The sequence below is a fragment of the Plutella xylostella genome, chromosome 16 (genome assembly GCF_932276165.1).
Source record: "Plutella xylostella chromosome 16, ilPluXylo3.1, whole genome shotgun sequence".
In the NCBI taxonomy this organism is placed as follows: domain Eukaryota; kingdom Metazoa; phylum Arthropoda; class Insecta; order Lepidoptera; family Plutellidae; genus Plutella; species Plutella xylostella.
In genome coordinates this window covers 2663266-2682996 of record NC_063996.1, presented here as the reverse complement: position 1 = coordinate 2682996, position 19731 = coordinate 2663266, and the positions used below count along the sequence as shown (strand labels likewise).

Genomic DNA, 19731 nt, shown 5'->3' with positions numbered 1-19731 from the left:
ATAGCTGTCAAGCACATCTCTGGTAGATAGGCACGCTTAGAACTTAAAGGACAACTGTGTGCGTATCATGAACATTGTCGATAGTAAATTGATAGTCGGGTCACTGGAAATTGGATGCATTTTATTTGTTTCCAACGTTACCGACAGGGGCGCTGATCAAGATGTCATACACATTGCTATTGAATTTCGCTAGCGAACAATATTCGTGGTTCGCACACTATAAACCTTATTCCTAGTGAATCGAATTCTACTCTATTCTATTCTCTCTAGTTACCTGGAGGGGCGGCTGCTGGTAGTGGTGGATTACCACCTTTGCGGTCGCTACACGGGTCTTAATCGACGCAGATAAATCGTTTAGCACAGCGCCGTATTTACGGTGAATCGCGATATAGTGATTTGAATTTGAATTTAATCTACGTCGATAACGAACCCGTGTAGCGGCAGCAGGGTCCGAATGAGCGAGGCTTAGCTGTATCTCTAGTTACCTGGAAGGGTGGCTGCTGGTAGTGGTGGTGCGGCGTGTGCGCGGGCGAGGGCGGGGGCGGGGGGTACAGCGCGGGCGAGGCGGCGGGCGACGCGGGGGGCGGGTACACGCCCTCGCCGCCCACCATGCCGCCCATGCCGCCCATGCCGCCGCCGTGGTACATGCGGACCTGGGGAGAGGGAGGTGAGTTAGTTGAGGCGATCTGTTTGATTATGTGACTTCAAGGTATTGATTTCATATTACTCCATATTATGCACAATGATTTAAAAAAATATAAGTACAATAACGCTGGTATCTTTTTTTTTATAATCTTTTATTTTATAGAGAACTTGGTACGCTAAGGCGACCATGTCGTCCTCATCGTTACAGTTAACGCTGGTATCTTATAACCAAATGAGAGACTAATATTGGACACAAGTTTAAAACATAGCCCTTGGCCCTATAAGTGGCAAATGATCACGAAGATTGATCAAATGCTACAGATGATCTACCAGCGATATTCCTCATCAAATGCTCAAAGTCGCTATCAGTCCCCATAGCCACTCTATTTAGAAGATCCTGAGCTGAAGGCGTAGTTCCTGTGATCTGGAAATCGGCTTTTATCAGTCCTATTCATAAAAAGGGTCCTAAAAATCAGGTAGACAACTATCGACCTATTTCAAAATTATGTTTAGTAGCAAAAGTATTTGAACGAATAGTCTATAATGAAGTCTACGTTTCACTTAAACTTACTTTTAATCACCAGCAACATGGTTTTTAAGGCATCGCTCCACCGTTTCTAACCTGGTACTGTTAAATGAGTTTATTAGCAAGGAAATGGAAAGTAACAATAACGTTGATGCAATCTATACTGATTACAGTAAGGCGTTTGACCGCATCGATCACAAAATGTTACTAAAAAAGTTACGTATGGCTGGCATTCGAGGTGATCTGTATCGTTGGTTTTCTTCATACATTTGTAACAGAACTCAGGCAGTAGTACTAAATGGCTATAAATCTTTATGGACAGATATTCCGTCAGGAGTTCCTCAAGGATCATTGTTGGGACCTTTATTGTTCGTTATTTTCATAAATGACATAGATACTTGCTTCCGTTACTCCGACTTTCTCCTCTTTGCGGACGATATGAAAGTATTTAGAGTAGTTAATGACTCTCTAGATTGCTCTTTGCTTCAGGATGACCTTGATAGAGTGGAACAATACTGTCGCCATAACAAATTAGACATCAACGTATCTAAATGCTTTTCTATTACATTTAGTCGGAAAAGAAATATATATTAAAATAGTTACAAGCTGAACCACCAATCAATTTCCAATTGTTCCGAAATAAGAGACCTAGGAGTAACAATGGATTCCAAGCTTATCTTTGATACACATGTTCAAACTATAGTAAAAAAATCCTACAAAGCATTGGGCTTTCTTATTCGCTCCTGTAAAAATTTCAAAATGATGAAGTCCATAAAAATTCTATACTGCTCCCTTGTCAGGAGTAATTTAGAATACGCGAGTCAGGTTTGGAATCCACTATATAATGTTTACATATCACAGATCGAATCAATTCAAAGAAAATGTATTAAATACTTAGGTTATAAATTCAGAATCCCTAAAGGTCAATACGAATTTATGTGTAACAAATTTCATTTATTGCCCCTCTATATACGGCGTGACGCAGCAGACATCGCTCAAAATAAAATTGACTGTCCGGATTTATTAGGTAAAATTAACATATTAGCCCCCGATCGTCAAATGAGACAAAAGACTATTTTGCATGTACCAGTAGTTCACACAAACTACCGACAGAACTCATTTCTTTTAAGAGCCTCACGATCATTTAACTCCCTGACCAGAGAATACCCAGGTCTTGACTTATTTGTTACTTACTTACTTACTCCGCTGGCTCAGCGACCCGAAGTGGATCTTGGCCTCAGACACAAGAAGTCGCCACTGGTCTCTATCCTGCGCAGTCGCTCTCCAGTCGCCTGCCTGTAGTTGGCGCAGGTCCTTGCCGACTTCATCGCCCCAGCGATATTTGGGACGGCCAACTGGTCTACGACCGCTTGGTACTCCAAGGTAGGCCCTCTTGGCAGCGCGATCCTCCCCCATCCTTTGCAGATGACCAAGCCAACGGAGTCGCTGGGATTTAATGTGACCAATGATGTTTGGCTCGGAAATCAGGTCTTCGATTTCCTGGTTCTTCCGTACTCTCCAGCTACCATCTTCCCTCCTAGTTGGTCCGAGCATTTTCCTCATCACCTTTCTTTCCGCAACCAGAAGTTTATTCTCTTCCTTGAGAGTGAGTGTCCAAGCCTCAGAGCCATACATCAAGATCGGCCGGATTACGGTTTTATAAATTCGGATCTTGGTTTTCCTGCTGAGAAGCTTTGACACTAGCACTTTATGAAGAGCAGCGCTGCATCGGAGGGCGTTTTGTACTCGGATGTCGATCTCCTGCTCCCTTGTGTTTGTGTCAGTGATCGTACAACCTAAGTATTTGAATTTGGCCACTCCCTTATAGGCTGTCTCTCCCACTTGCAGGTTTTTTCGTACCTCATGGTTGCCTCGGTGTCGTGTCATGTGGAGGTATTCGGTCTTTTCCGTGCTGATTCTGAGCCCGACCCTGTGAGCTTCCTCTTCCAGTATCTTGGCAGCTTCTTGGACCTCGCGTTCACTCTCCCCCAACAGAGCTAAGTCGTCGGCGTACCCGATCACCTTGTGCTGTCCATTCAGTTGTACTCCGCCATCATGTGTCAACACTTTTTGGATGACATACTCCAACACCAGATTGAACAGCGCGGGTGACAAGGCGTCTCCTTGCTTGAGCCCGGTTACCACGGAAAAGGCGTCAGTCAGGTCACCGTCCACCTTTTTTTTTTTTTTTTTTTTTTAAAGATTTTATTATCACTCCACAGACTTTATGTCCGTGCCTTTTTGAGAGATCAATATATTGTGAGAGTTTGGTTGTTTTTTGTCTTCATCTTTTAACTACTCACTACTCAATGTGGAAGCTTATAATATATATATTTTATCTTTTATATATATATACCTATATATTATTAATAATTTTTTTTTTTTTTGCACTCCTGGAGGAAAATCTACACAGACACCTGGGAAGGGGACCCAGGTAGTGTCGGCCTTTAACCGACTAAAAACCCCCAGTTGTGCATTTCTTGTTTTTTTTTTTTTTTTTTTTTTTTTCTTTTTTTCACACAGTCACACTTACAATTATAATGGCAACAAACATTTGAAGGGTAGGGCCAGTGTCAGCTGTCTTCAGAGAACTTAACAAACGCCTGTCAGTGGCCACACACTCCTTTTGTCATCGCTGTTGTTTTGCCTGGTGTTAATGTGTGACAGTGTTCTTAAAACTATCTTAATTTTATTGGTTAGTTCTTATACAGATAATATTAATTCATGATATACTATACACCGTCCACCTTTACGCGCATCCTACTTATGCCCGTAGCCACTTTTATCATGGACACTAGTTTTCTCGGCATTTTAAATACTAGCAGTATTTTGAACAGTATTTCCCTGTCTACACTGTCGTATGCCTTCGTGAAGTCCACAAAAAGTGCGTGAATGTCTTGCGCGTATTCCCACTTCTTCTCCATTAGCTGTTTAAGCAGGAAAATCTGGTCAACGGTGCTACGATTGCGTCGGAATCCACACTGGTAGTCTCCCAGAGTCTCTTCTGCATACGGTTCCAGTCTACGTAGCAGTATGTAGGAGAGGATCTTATAAGCAGTCGGCAGCAATGCAATACCCCGGTAGTTTGAGCATCTTTTCCTAGATCCCTTTTTGTGGATGGGGCAGATAACGCCAACATTCCATTCGTCCGGCTGTCTTTCTGTTTCCCAGATCTTCAGAATCAGCTTGTGTATTCGTGCCTGTACCTCATTACCACAATGCTTCCAGACTTCGGCGGTGATATTATCAATACCCGGACATTTATTGTTCTTTAGCCTAGTGATGGCGCTTACTACTTCATCAATGCTTGGTGGTTGTACTTCTGCTTGGTTCTCACTATCTTCACCTATGCCAAGGCTTTGAGCGTCAACCGGAGGACAATTCAGTAGCTCCTGGAAATATTTAAGCCACATGTCCTTGCGATTGTCTTCATCCGTTACCAGGTTCCCTTCCGAGTCTTCAAGGAACTGTGAGGTTGGTTGATAGCCTTTTTTCACAGACCTTAGCTCTTGATAGAACTTACGTGTGGCATTGGCGTTCATTAGTGCTTCCATGTCTTTTACTAAGTTCTCTAGGTGTTCTTTCTTAGCCTTTCGTATGGTGTTTCTCGTTGCCTTTTTCACTTCTTCATACTTCGCCTTCCATACTTCGTCTTGTTCTGCTAGTAATCTATAATGCCGCTTTTCTTCACTTGCTCTATCACATTTGTCCGTCCACCACTTCCTTCGCTTTCTCTTCTTCCTTTTGCCTAGAACTTTCAGAGCAGTGTCTTTGATCGTGGCTTTGATTACAGCCCATTCACTGTCGATGTTTTCCTCTACCTGCAAGTGTTTAAACCTGTTGCCGAGTTCTATTTTAAAAGTTGTTCTCATGTTTAGATCCTTAAGAGCTTCTGTATCAAATGGTTCTTCAGTTGGTTTCCTATGCTTCTTTGCAAGTTTTATCTTCGCCCTCATTTTGACACCTAGCATATAGTGGTCACTACCACAGTCTGGTCCCCTATATGCTCTGACATCCTCTACCACACTCTTGTGCCTTAAGTCAACTAGGATATGATCAATTTGATTGACTGTTCTTCCATCTGGTGATTTCCACGTTCCTTTGTGTATATCCTTGTGTGGGAACATTGTACTCTTCACTACCATGGATTTAGAAGACGCAAAATTGATCAATCTGATGCCATTGTCGTTTGACTGGTCATGTTTACTATGTTTGCCAATTGTGGGTACAAACGCCTCTTCTTTGCCAATCATCGCGTTCATATCGCCCAAAACAACTTTTGTGTCATATTCGGGGATCTGATCATAGACAGATTCTAGTTCGTCGTAGAAAATGTCTTTGGCCTCTTCGCTTGCTGATTCTGTCGGTGCGTACGCGTTTACTATTGTGATATTGCTAAATCTGCTCTTTACCCTTAGAACACATAGTCTCTCAGATATTGCGTCGAATCTAATAATGTTTTTAGTGGCATCTTTATTTGCGATAAAACCAGTACCATTAATGTGGTGGCCGCTGCTGTTACCACTATAAAATAGCACGGCTCCGTTTTCTAACTCACATTCTCCTTGTCCCGGCCATCTCACTTCTTGTAGCGCGGCTATGTTGATTTTATGCCTTGTGAGTTCATTGGTGAGTTGATACAGGGCACCATCTTTGTTCAAGCTTCGCACATTCCATGAGGCTACTCGGAGGTCCGTTGTTCCATGCCGTTGGTCGTCGTTATTGGGATCGGATCGTATTTCTTACGAAACGTTACAAGAAGAAAAGACTTATTTGTTAGTAACCCTAAAATGGCATACTTCTGTCTGACCGACAAATTCAGCTCAAAATTTGTTAAGTAGGTAGATATTTATATAGATATTTTGTGTAATAGGCACATTCACTTCATTTATTTGTAATCTCACTTATAGTTACGTAAAGTTATTATTTAAGGCTATTTTAATGTTTTTTACTTTTATTTATTACTATTCACTGAAATAAGTAGAACTTATTAGGCATAATGGCAATATTTTGTTTCTTACATGTGGAAACTTGTAATTGGCTGTCTGTCTCATACTTTGCTATTTTTACTGATATCTCTAGCTGTAAGTTTTCCTTGAAATAAATAAATAAATAAACTATGCCTATGTTGGATTCAAATACAGTTCTCAGCTATTAGCCAACAGCAGATGCATAATATGTAACAGATATTAGAGAAAACCTCCACTTTATTCTTGTTACCACCGGGAGAGAAGCAGTATCATACAATTGATTCAATTAATGTTATCATGAATTCCACATTCTAGCGGTTACTTTGAACGTGTATCCGTCTTGACGTATCGTGTTTTTGGACAAATTGTCATTGCCGGATCTGATCTCAACGGGCCCTTATACAAATAAGTATCCATCCTCAACACAAACCCGTTCACTTTCATATTCTTCTTTTTGGTAGACTATACACAAAAACTCACCATATGCTGGTACATGGGCTGCGGCTGCGGCGGCGCGGGGTGCGGGTAGGGCACGAACTGCTGCATGGGGGCGGGCGCCAGGAGCGGCTGCCCCGTCGCCGCCGCCACGCCCACGCCCGCGCCGACGCCCACTGCGGGGGGAATAGGGGGTTAGTAAAATGTATCACACAAAAAACTGAAAGAAAATTGGTTCAGCTGCTGTTTGGGAGCTACACTACTACATACAGATACACAATACACGTAAACTTTATAACATCCTTATTTCTGCTGTGACGGTTAAAAAGAGGTTCAATTCGTTTAATTTAAAGGCATTTTAAACGTTAGCCTAATACAGATCTTTGATAGCCCTTTTTAGCGACCAAAGACGACACTTTCATGGAATTTGATGCGAGAGTGAAGCTTTCCTAGGTCTTATCGACAACAGCGCCATCACTTTCAGTCGGACAGTTACATGCAGCTGATGTTGGTTATAATATTCAAATTGATAATAGTAATTTAAAAGTATTTTTAGATCAATTTTTAAATCAAAAGGGGAGGTACGAAATTCGATCGAGATACAATATTCAGTACGGGTTTAAACTCTATATTATTGCGTGTATTTACCTTTCCTGAAGTTCCTCTGCTGCTGCTGCGGCATGGCGTGCTGCGCGTGCTGCCCCGCGCCGCCGCCCACGCCGCCGCCGCCCCCCATGGCTCCGTACGCCAGCTGCGAATGCAAACCGTAAGTGTTAAAGAGTAGAGTGCATTGTTGTGTGAGATTGTACGACACACTGAGGCTGTTTTTAACAGCATGCGGATTAGTTCACACGCGTTCATACAAGTATTCATTGTAACGCGTGGAATATGCACGCGGAGAAAATAGCGTGCAATCCCGCGTGCGTGATGAATTAAAATTCGTATGCTGTTAAAAACAGCAATAGGTGCTTTTGCCTTGGGACAGCTGCGAATACAAACCGTAAAGGTTAGGGAAAGTATTGGATTGTTGTGAGGCTTTACGTGTTGATTAGGTGGTTTTTGTTCCACTGAGGTATTTTACCGTACGTTAGCTGCAAATACAAACTGTAAATGTTAGAGAATAGAGTTAATTGTTGTGTAAGACTTTACATGTTACCTAGGTGTAGTTGGTCTTAAGCCAGCTGCGAATACAAACCGTAAACGTTAAACAATAGAGTATTAGTTTTGTGTGTGGCTTTACACATTTGGAATGTACTATTTATCACTAAATCATGTCCATATCAACAAAAATAGATAGAAATATTTATTAAACCCTTATCTAAGAGTAACAATTGGGACATGCCATCTAATCTTTCATTTTAATTAAAGGATTACACTTTTATCAGTTTATCTGCCTACCCACGATGTTTAATTATCTAATTCCAAGATTATCATAGCTGTAAATAATACAAACCAAGTTATTTAATAGTAAAAATTACCATTGTTATAAAAATCTTGATTAAGCCATTATAGCGAAGGAAAATGCGAGTATTGCATTTGCGTGTTAAACGCGGAAAACAACTAACTAAGCTACAGCTATGTAATTAAATCAATGATGAAGTATCGACCACCACAGGTACAAGCATGTGAATCATAATAATTATCGATATAGATAAATAATCAGTGAGCACAACCCATAATGTCGGATCTCAAAGTCGAACGGGATCAGAGGCCACTCGCTAACCTTATCGCTTTCATATCATTCGGTGATTTTTTCTTCACGGAAATAATCAGTCTATCACTTTGCGTGACACTGGGCGGACGTTCGTGATAATGAAACAATAAACTACTGTTTTCTACATAAATCGTAAAATATAATCTTTTAAAATGTGGTGGCTTTGGCTAATACTGTCTTTGATCTTCATAAAACTGTACAACAAATCCGTGTGCGGATGGTGTTACGCGAGAAACATAATGACTGGTAAAGTAGTTATAGTGACGGGGGCCAATGCCGGTATCGGGTTCGAGACTGCCTTCAACATGGCCCGACGAGGCGCCAAGGTGTACCTCGCCTGTCGCGACGACGCACGAGGCGCTAAGGCCGTCGAAGAAATAGTTAGCAGAACCGGGAACAAACACGTCATTTACAAATACTTGGATTTGGCTTCACTGAATTCCGTTCGGAGTTTCGTCGAAGACATAAAGAAGGCGGAGTACAGAGTGGACGTTTTGATCAACAACGCCGGTATGACCGGGTACGGTCTGAAGAAAACTGAGGACGGCATCGTCACAGAGATGCAGGTCAACCATTTCGGGCATTTTCTTCTGACCGTACTCCTGGTGCCGTTGCTCAAGAAGTCTGACGACGCTAGGGTAGTGGTTGTAGCGTCGACCCTGCACAGATTCGGGAGTATCGACTTCAAGACTATAAACAAGGAAGCTACATGGAAGATACCGTATTACGGAGCAATAAGACTGTACAGTACCAGCAAACTCTGCAATGTATTATTTAGCAATGAGCTGGCCAAAAGATTAGAAGGAACCACTGTAACTGTGAACAGCCTGCATCCGGGGCACGTCAGGACGTCTATCTACAAGAACCTGGACAGAGTGACAGAAACCGTCATGAACTTTTTGTTGTCGACCTTCTTCAAGAGCGCCGTGGAAGGAGCTCAGACCAGCATCTACCTGGCAGCGGCTGATGACCTCACTGGCACGACCGGAAGGTTCTTCGAGGAATGCAAGGAGGCGAGGATGTCAGTGAAGGCTGAAGACGAGGAATTGGCTGAAAAGCTTTGGAATTATTCCGCTGAACTGGTCAAGTTAAGGCCGGAAGAAGCTATCTAATGGAGTGATGTTGAAGATACTAATTTTATGTAAATTTAATAAGATGTGTGGACGGCTACTGTGTAAAGTTGAAGGTGCTATTTAGTTTTATTATTTAAGCCATTGAGTCGTTTTATAGCTGTAGTAGATCGAGGTAACAATGTATCATTGAGGGTCCTTATAAGTTGTGAAATTACTGCACATTGTGAATACGAACGATATTAATATTATAATAAATAGTATGAATAAATATTGGATTCTTATTACCTACGCTCCTACATTTCTATACTGTGGTTATCTATCTAATTAACCTATGATAAATTTTAATAGTTTAGACAACAATTAAATAAAACCCTTGTTAGTTAATTAATCACTTAGCAATCACACAAAAACAACACGTTATTATGGTAATAGAGGATCACCTTGAAAAAGTTTCTTTCTCATTGTCAGAAGTAGGTAGGTATAGGTACAGAGATTTAAAAAAAATCATATAAATCCACAAAATGTTAGTCAGGTGTTTATAACAAAATAACTCCGTTATATATTTTGTTGAAGAATCATGAATGATGTAATATTAGAGTAAAAATTCACACAAAATCACGCTTTTCCCCACTGCTGTCCCTACGAACGCAGTCCGCAGTAAAAGGTTAAAGGAAAATAACTCTTCCATCTGCAGCTAAAAGGTATATCGCTACAGCGGAAGACAGTTAGAACTTCAAACGCACCCAAAACTGTTATGTAGATTTCAAACCAAACGTCCCGACTCTCATTGAGGCTTGCTTGTGTTCATCACTTGCTTATGTTTTTGATAACAAATCTTTTTATTACGCGAATTACTTGCGGCATGTGGATATAATCTCTTATGATTGATTGCAAATAAATTAAAGGTAGCGGCTTCAATTACTACAAACAAACTCAAATTCAGAGTTACAGTATAAATAATTACTATAAAAACTGTAGGTTTCACAAACGAAACTTTAATGTCAGCTAGACTATTCAAAGAAATTATTTTTTTACTTCCACCATGTGGGTGCATTGCTGCCATAAATGTTTTGACAACATTAAACTTCTGTATCAGGAGATATTTATGCCAATATATTTTTCATTCCAACACAAGGCAAATCAACCCCGACCTATCCTTTCCTCATCTATCAACACAAGCAAGTGACGACATCGCAACTACCCCCGTCGGGCGACTCTCACCGCGTCAGGCCGGTCTCGCTCCCGAAGCAGCAGCAGCGGCGGCCCGTACTGCCGGCATTCGCACACGCCCTCCATCTGTGCGTGGCCGGGTTAGAACAGTGACGAGGTGGGTGGGAATACCTACTATGGTGGGTTTAGGGGTTTCTCACGCTCGCTGGGCGAATACTTCGGTCTGTAGTCAGCTCAACCAATATGAGGATAGCAAAGTTTGTGAGTTTTTTAAATCCTGAGTGTTGTGTAGTGAAAGAAGTTTATGGACGATGCCAATATGTACTAAGTCCTACATATACCTTAACGCTCTTATCTTCCACAGTCGATAACCCTTCACGCACTCAAGTCTCAAGAGTTTCGATGATTTCAAGTTAGAGCGATGCTATGCTTTTGTCTAGTTTTCGCAGAGGGATAGTACCTAGATGCATCTACGGGCGAAGACGAAGCTACGTATTTCGTCAAGCAAGAGATCCCTCTTGTATGTAATGAATTTATAATTGCATTATAATGTCTGTACTTACAGGGTGTGGATGCGGTATGTAAGTGGGCTGCTGCTGAGCGGCCGCCGCCGCCGCCGCCACCATCGCGTAGGCCGGTACTGCGGCCACCTACAGAACAAACATACATGTTAGATTATGTTCCTTTAGATACTGTCTAAATAAAGTTTTGTAATACCAGAAAGAGCCGGGGGATAGTTTATACGCCAAAAATAGTAACATTAATGCCGGTATTGAATGAAAGAGTGGGTATGTATACTGAGTACCTACATAGAGCTAAGGCCTCTCAGCCTCGCACTAAGTATGGAGGCCCTTTGGGTGCGTTGCGTAGCGGCGTTCCAAAGGAACTGACATAAATCTAAATGACCGTCCCTTTGGAATGACGCGACGCAACGGAGCAGTATTCATAGACGTACAAGTATGTATTGTTTTGTACGCGGACTTAGAGCTCGACGAACTTTTGGTGACAAACGAGCGAAAAAGGTCGTCGAGCCACAAGTACGGCATATTGAATGGTACGGTCAGCTGCATAAGTAGCTATACACTTTTGCACCTTGTCATACTGACTACATAACAAACCGTCAATGTTTGAGTAGGCAGTTTGTGAGTTTGACAAGGTACAAAAGTGTAGAGCTATTTATGCAGCTGACTGTACGTCTATTACCCACATAGTTTCTTCATAACCGACAAGGGTAACAAAAGGGGCCTTAGATGGTCTTAATTACTACCATGACAATACGAATATCATCAACATACCATATGCGGCGGCGGCGGGTGCGGCGCGGGCATGTAGCTGACGCCGGCGCCCACCACGCCCACGCCGCCCAGCGCGCCCACCGGCGTGCCCGGCGTGTGCGGCCTGCAAACAAATTAACAACTGAGTTAGAATTTGGTGAAGTTATTGATGAATCTAAGAGAGATTTTGGTTTAAAAAGTTATGAATGAAGTTTGAATGTTACTCATGAAAGTAACAACTATGCTGACTACAATGATGGAGAAAGAAAAAAAAACACGCACTCACGCCTTGTACTAATGGAGAAAGAAATGCATTTTAAACCATTGTACAGTATCCTGAAGATAAATCTGACCCCTCTTGGAGGGATATTATTACTGAGAGAAGGTCAGGTTTCAGTACAACCAAAAACCAATGCCAAATAATCATACCTGCTCTGATTGGGCGTGCTCGGGCTCCGCGGAGTGAACGGCTTCGCGCACGGGTTGAACTCCTTCGCGTTGGGGTTCAGCGTGGACTTCTTGAGCGTGACGGCGACACGCTCGACGGGCGGCGACACGGCCACCGGCGGCGACGCGGGCAGCGGCGAGCGGACCGCTGCTGGCTCTTCTGGCTTTGGGGCTGGGGGTGGCTGGAGGAGGAAGAGGGGTTAGTTTGACATGTTGAATTGAGAAGTTGCCTATGGAATCAAGGGTTGTAGTATATAGGCCTATATATTATTATGTATTAAACGGCATTTTAGGATAGCTCAGTTTACGACGGGTCGCAGCTCAAAAGTCTTTATGCTTTTTATATTTAACAATGCATATCAGACACTATGCTCCGACGCACACTCATGTAAAATATAGCTCATGAAACGAAGTTTCCGCTGCGGCCCGTTTGCGGCTGTCCGAAGTTACCGGGGGTGGTACTGGGGGCCTAATGGTGGTGGGGGTGGTACAAGAGTGCGCCAGTCCTCAGCAGTTGCTGAAGATGCCCTGGCTTCTGCCCATCTTAGCCCGTAAGCTCGTAGCTCACCGTCCATTGACAAGCCGGGACTACCGCGTCTGCGGCCATGGTTTCTACTTGACTTGCTGGAATTTACGAGTAATTTTTGTGGGAGATACGGTACCTTGTGCAGGGGTATGTCCTGGCGTTTGCCGCGCGGCTCCGGCGGCGCCTCGGCCGACACCTCGGGCGTGGTGGGCGTCGGGGGCTGCTGTAACTGTGTGATGAATGTAGATTAGTTTTCTTAGAGGCTTGTATGTGGCTCTCTCGAGTGAATCCATTGTAAATATCTCATTATTTTGAGCTCAGCCAGCCTAGCTTCCGTGTAAGCTATAACTGTTTATGAACTAATGTGGCTAGAACAAAATGAAAAGCTAGCTCATATTGTAGGTTTTATATATTACAATTTTGCGTGGTAAGTCAAATGTGAATGTGGTAAGTATTTATGATCTGAAAGTCTGTTCTTTCATAAAATAATATTATGTAGTATATAACATAATGACAATACTCACGACGGGCGCGGGCGCGGGCGGCGGCGCGACTCCTGGTGAAGACACCAGCTTGAACTCTTGTCCGAATTTACGGAGCTCCTGGAACATACATTCAAATTTTTATATAGTAGCAGTATAAGATATGTTCTAATTTTTATGTCAGTAAACTTAACCTACTGAGACGCAGAGACAAAAAAAATCTCAACTTTTAGTTTTCGGTGGCTACAAACTGCTGCTTTGTCTGAACCCTGTCGTGGGTCTCCCCATTATGTCATCGTATGAGGTCTCTGGTTCTAGGTAACCATTTTGAGAATAAATGACTTATACCAACAGTTTTGTGGATGATGATGAAGACCTATAGAACAAATAAGGGAGGATTACAAACTATAATTAGTAGTAGGTACCTGTACTTCATCCTGTCGCCTTGGCTCGGGCGGCGCGTGGTGGCGCGGCGGCCGCGGGTGCGCCTCCTGCGGGGGCGCCGGGCTCTGCTGATAGAGGGAAGGCTGTTAGGTTTTGTGGGGTTTGCATGGACTTGAAAATAGGCTTCATAACCATCTATTCTGCAGTTCATTCAATAAGTATAAGCATAGCGTTGGCTATTTGGAAAAACACTTTTGAAAAGATGTTATTTATTAAGTGGAGGCCATAGCGTTTCGAGAGAAATAGGGATGAATATTTTAGATGAACTGCTATTCGATGTGGCTTAAACAACTTGAATCTTTATAATGATGATAGGGTCCACGAAAGGAGACTCCTTGGAGGGTAAAATATCAACTGTACTTTGCATACCACCGGTGCAACCAAATATCCAGGACATTCGGCATAGCAGTCAGGGTCACTAACTATTACACCAGTCAGTCGTCCAGGTAAAGGGGGGGTATAAAACTATACAGGGTGTACAGGAGAGGTAAAGGGGGTATACAGGGTGTCCAGGAGAGATAAAGGGCAGTATACAAGGTGTATTGTATACTCACGTGATGCGGCTGCGGCGGGAACTGTCTGGCGTGCGCGGGCGGGCGCGGCTCGCCGTTCACCTTCGGCTGTATTACCGTGGGAGGCGGAGCGCTGGCAAATAGACAAGCAATCATTTAGTAACTATAACGAATGTATATTGTGTTCGAACTATTACTAATTTATAATGTGTAGGATTGAAACAGGAATTATTACGCTACATTTTTACGATAAAGGTATTAAAAAAAATAAGGGGTAAAGACATATTTTCCGACGAGTTTAGAGTGTAGGGCAGGCAAACGTAGCGTGGGATACCTATCAGCCTGCTGAACAAGCAATCGATAGTGGTTGGATGAGTAAAGATGACCTCAGAATGCTATAGCCCTCTTTCGGAGAGAGAGCTGTAGACAATGCAGCTTATTTTATGAACTAAGGGGTCGTCAAAGCCGGTAGTGGTAAGGCTGATGTCATATGACTAGTATGTAATAGACAATTATTTGCTATAAATAATTATTTTTTTATAATTAATGTGTACTCACGGCTGCCCCTGGTGCGGGAAGGGCGGCGGCGCGTGGTAGCCGCCCGCCTGCGCCGCGTAGCTCTTGCCCGCCGTGCCGCCGCTAGGGGGGTTCGCGCTCTGTGGGTGATGGTGATTGTGTTAGTGGGGAGCTTATGGGGGTGAGGTTGTAACTGAGTGAGCGGGGTAACACGTTGAAGCGCGATAATACATAAGGCACATGATAGTAGAATCAGCATTGGTCCTATGGAGTATTCTAATGCCAAAGAGTAGAAATAAAAGAGACGGAGGGAGCCATTTTACCATAACCCCCTAATTGTCAGATTGTCGTTCCGTAAGTTCTCTAAAGCTTGAGTCATCCGGCCACCGGTGAGCGGTCCGGACGCTATTGCCACGAAATCACAAGCAATAGTGTGTAATACTGTGTGAAGATTTGAGCTATACAATTTCGCGCTGAGTGAAAGCCGTAACCATTTTCTTTTCTTCATATTATGGGTGTTAATGTTGATGTTAGACACCACTTCACGCCGCCCAGTGAGAGGCGGCAGGACGAGGCGGCTAATAGGGTATGTTGATGTTAGACACCACCTGACCCCGCACGGTGACGGCAGTCGGCTATAGATTATGAATAATTTTCTATCTCTCAGCATGTTGTTTTTACTTCGATTTCTAAGTAAAAACAACCGTCTCCTCCTGCCTCCTCTCACTGGGCGGCGTGAGTGAGTGGTGTCTAACATCAACATTAACACACATCTTTTTGTCGGGAGTTAACGCCACATACCCTATTAGCGGCTTTCTCCTGCCGCCTCTCACTGGGCGGGTTGTTCACTGTCGGCTTTAATACACTTATAACACCCCTATTCTATTTTCTATTCTATTCTCTGTGGGGGTGTAAGTACCTGCACCTGGCTCTCTCGAGTGGAACCTTTGTGCATATCCCCAAGGTCTAAACTGCCTTCCTAAGTTTGGACCATTTCCCACCACGCTGGTCCACTGCGGGTTGGTGGGTTCACATATCTAGATGTGCTAGATCTAGATATGCAGGTTTCCTCACGATGTTTTCCTTCACCGTAAGAGCGATGGTATACATTGTACTTAAGTTAAAAGAACTCATCTCTTGCGTGAGAAGCGGGCGTTTACCCGACTGAGCTACCACCGCTCTCGAACACCCCTGTTTGACACACATACCCTATTAGCGGTCTCGTCCTGCCGCCTCTCGCTGGGCGGCGTGAGGTGGTGTCGCGGCGGCCGCTGCTCCTTGTCCTCCTTGCGTGGGTGCGGGCTCGCGTACGACTTGGCTGGGGCGTTGGACGCGTTGGGCGAGTTGTTGTTCACTGTCGGCTTCACTAGGCCGCCGGCGCCCTGGAAGGGAAGGGATGTGAGGTTTAGTGTCATGCATATTTAAATATTTTATGACCTTTAAAATATAAGGTTGTCTTCATTGTTACGATTTTATATAAACATATCACCATGGCGTATCATCCCCGCTGTTTAGCCCTATGCGAACCTGGTACTTTACTTCTTAAGCCTCGCGCACCATGGTCACGTACCGCTCCTCTTCATCACCATTCTCTAACTCTATGAGAGCCTGGTACTTTACACCACTTACTTAAACCACCACTCGTCTACCGCATAGCGCTTCATCTTTCTTTAGCTTTATGCTCGCCTGGTATCAAGCACCTCTGTGGCGTACACAAATTTAGCTTATATTAGCATATTTACGGCTTTCTTTCCATTTCTACTTCTGTGACTGGTCATACATAATAAGACACCACATACCTGCATATTCTTCCTCTTGTTAGGTATAACATATTTCCCAGTATCGGCGGGCGCGGAGGGGTGCACCACGGCCGCGTATCTCTCCTCTTCGTCACCATCCTCTAACTCTATGCGAGCCTGGTACTTTGCGCCACTAACCTATACCATCCACCCGTCTGCCGCGTAGCGTTTCATCATTTTCTTTAGCTCTATGCTCGCCTGGTACCTTTCACCACTGTCCCGTATATTATCGTATTTTACCTCTTTTTTTACTTAGCGAATGGTCACATACCTGCATATTCTTCCTTTTGTTAGGAATGACGTATTTGCCGGTGTCAGCGGGAGCGCTAGGTCGCACCACGGCCGCGTATCTCTCCTCTTCATCTCCATTCTCCAGCTCTATGCGCGCCTTGTATGTGGACGCGCTCTCTATCTCTGCTGCGATCTCTTCTGCTTTCGCTTCCGCTTCTCTGTAATGGGAAATCAAGTGTGTGAGCGGAATATGGTAAATAAAGAGGTTAGGATTATTTTGATTAGGTTATAGGTATTTAACGATAAATATCTCTGCCTTGCAGCAGGCTTATGTTCTGCAGTGGATGATCGGGCTGTATGTGTGTGTCTTATTGCTAATGATTAACTAAATAACGAATGTTATAACATGTAAGGTGAGACTATGGTGTTTCTTTATTTTAAATAATAAATGTAGTCTTTTAATATTAACCTGTAATCCTGTGTGTCCTTCCGCTGCAGCGGCAGTGTGTATCCGGTCAGCGAGTGGTCGTAGGTGCTGTGCACGCCGTATACCTGGAACAACAATTAGACATTTATGAGAATATTCATGGTCTCAAAACACAAAGCAGCAGTGATGTATGTCATGGAACAGAAGATAATCCAAACGGCAAGGGAAGGAGTCGCAAAGCTCCCTGTGGGACTCTCGACGGGAGTACAGTTCTTTAGTGGGTGGCAGAGAAGAAGTTAGTCAAACAATGACAAAGGACTGGAGCTGGTCCAAGGTTTGTGACTGTGGTGAAAGGACTAGCAATTAAGTCAGACTATCAGTGCTTTCAGACGCTACCGACTATTTAAGTTGTTCAGAATGACCCCCTGAGTCACCTCCTTGTACAAAACATCCAATCCTACCTCCTCATTCTTCCTAAACATGTCATTGGCGTCCCATCCGTTGGCGCGGTGGTCGAGCTCGAGCGAGTCGAGGCGCGCGTCTCCGTTGAGCGCCGGCGCGTCGCCGCAGTCGCCCAGGCACCCGTCCCACGGCTCCAGGTGCCGCTCCTCGCCTGAGCGCCCGTTGCCTGAGGGTGGTAACAGACATAGACATATAAAAGATTTAAAATTATGAATGTTGTGTGTGCCTGTAATTGATAAATTTACACAGAACAATTAGTATATTTAATTAATAATTTTATAATGATATTGTAAATTTATTGTTGGTGTACCATTTTTTAATAAATAAATAAATAAATAAATAAATAAAAGATATACGGGTTGAAACCTATCACAATGTACACGATACCCGTTTTCTAAACTACGTATTATTTTATAGTGCCTGTCATTCCCGACGACTTGGTCATAAACAACAGGCACTATACCTTCAGTCAGACGGCAGTCTGACATCAGGGATCCATGGAGCAGTGGATCTAGCCGCTGCAGCGTATAGCCACAGTACTCACTAGGAGAGTCGCCTCGGGGTGGTGAGACCCCTCCCTGATGTCCTGACAGGTGCCGGAGCTGTTGATGGCACGCTCACTTCCCGTACTCCATCCGGAGCACTCGTGTTTGGGATCCACACTAGGGACAATGGAGAAGCCATTTGCCAGATCTCCACTCTGGTACCGGAGCTGTAATGCGCGCTCACCTCCCGACATGCAGACCTACATGTCTACCCATGGAGCCTACTCAGCTGGGTCGGCCGGCGCATGCTATCCTCACGCACTACTTGATATCCAGTCAAGCACCGGAGATGTCAGTCCTAGGACCAACTATAAGGGAAACTCACGTGCCCCGTGACTCTTTCGCATCAACGGCCCTCGTCCTAAACCGCTACTTGAGCCACTAGCTGCGCACGGGGGAGACGCCCGGTGACAAGCATACCAGGCAGACGAACGTTGTCCCCCCCTGTAGCTAACCAACTGCCACTACGAATCCATACCCAAGTCCGGATCCACTAGCAAGCTAGTGGAGGGCTCGAGATCCGGACGCCCGTAGTACCCTGGTCCAAACAGCCGGACTCGTAATTCCGGCTGCGCAACCCCGCACACCTCGGGTCCTGGTGGCGGGTGTATCACAATGTACAGTGAAAAGGGGACTACAATTTCTTTGGGTGGCCTAAGCCGGTGGCGGGCGTCACTGTAGCCATCAATAGTGATGGGACGTGGAGAGCCGTCACACTATCATTATCATGCAATGCTGAGCATAGGCCTGTCAAGGATTATCATTAAAGATGTCCTCAGCCCTCCTCTTAATGTGGATCCAGCAGACTGTAGGGTCAATCCTAAGGCATATGGTACTTTATCGGATTTCAAACTATCACAACCACTTAATCTTGCACATTTTAGGACATTAGTCCTCATTTTGAGAAATAACCTCATTTCTGATATGAATTTTCACTTTCATTCTTCTAAAAACCTTGCAACAACACTCACCATTAAACTTGCCAGCCGATATAGCGCTATCGGTCTGAAAGACATCGTGGGTCGCATACTCCAGGTCGGAGTCCTTGGCTCGGATGGAGACCACGTCCTGAGGCTTGAAGATCAGCTTCTCGACCACCGAGTCCACCGCCACCACGCCCTCTTGGTCCACGCGGTGAGCCACTTCTAGCACCACCTGGGTTGAGAGGTGCTGGTTAGTTGATGAGGAATTCATGCGTTTGGCCGTAGGGTAGACGTGTGAAGGGTTAACAGAAAATTGGTATTGGATGTTAGGGTTTTCAGCTGAAAAAGGGTCACAAATGGTAATTCTTAACTACCATTGAAAGCTCTATTAAAGCATACAACTGTAAGTATTTATTTGAAAAAGCTCCATTAAATTTTATTCTAGATGAAGATTATCATTATGATATATTTTAAAAGTGTTTAAAACGAAATTTTACAGATTTTCTAGGTGTTTGACAGCTGTTAAATACTGTCGAAGTTTTTGTGGTAAGGCCCTATAGCTTTAACTTTATGACGTAGGCCAATCCATAATAAATGTTTTGGTACAATG

At 44.0% G+C, this 19731-nt stretch overlaps 2 protein-coding genes across 4 annotated transcripts in view; one reads left to right on the top strand and one right to left on the bottom strand.

Moving 5' to 3' along the window:
* Nucleotides 1–19731, bottom strand: part of LOC105396645 (ataxin-2-like protein) — a 36059-nt gene that overhangs the window by 7758 nt on the left and 8570 nt on the right. For 2 of the 3 annotated variants that reach the window (XM_048626626.1, XM_048626628.1), the window contains exons 3-18: nucleotides 19170–19353; nucleotides 17653–17819; nucleotides 17234–17316; nucleotides 16805–16982; nucleotides 15943–16116; nucleotides 14777–14874; nucleotides 14261–14351; nucleotides 13688–13774; nucleotides 13305–13382; nucleotides 12917–13009; nucleotides 12237–12436; nucleotides 11829–11931; nucleotides 11097–11183; nucleotides 7225–7327; nucleotides 6622–6752; nucleotides 486–653 (exon numbers count right to left, since the gene is read on the bottom strand). In XM_048626626.1, the coding sequence (XP_048482583.1) occupies nucleotides 486–653; nucleotides 6622–6752; nucleotides 7225–7327; nucleotides 11097–11183; nucleotides 11829–11931; nucleotides 12237–12436; nucleotides 12917–13009; nucleotides 13305–13382; nucleotides 13688–13774; nucleotides 14261–14351; nucleotides 14777–14874; nucleotides 15943–16116; nucleotides 16805–16982; nucleotides 17234–17316; nucleotides 17653–17819; nucleotides 19170–19353 (2025 nt within the window). The remainder of the gene's footprint in view (nucleotides 1–485; nucleotides 654–6621; nucleotides 6753–7224; nucleotides 7328–11096; nucleotides 11184–11828; nucleotides 11932–12236; nucleotides 12437–12916; nucleotides 13010–13304; nucleotides 13383–13687; nucleotides 13775–14260; nucleotides 14352–14776; nucleotides 14875–15942; nucleotides 16117–16804; nucleotides 16983–17233; nucleotides 17317–17652; nucleotides 17820–19169; nucleotides 19354–19731) is intronic. The other variant, XM_048626627.1, reaches the window with a different exon arrangement.
* LOC105397307 (retinol dehydrogenase 14) lies at nucleotides 8328–9524 on the top strand. The gene has a single exon (XM_038118651.2). It carries the CDS (start codon nucleotides 8443–8445, stop codon nucleotides 9400–9402), a length of 960 nt encoding a protein of 319 aa, XP_037974579.2. The 5' UTR covers nucleotides 8328–8442; the 3' UTR covers nucleotides 9403–9524.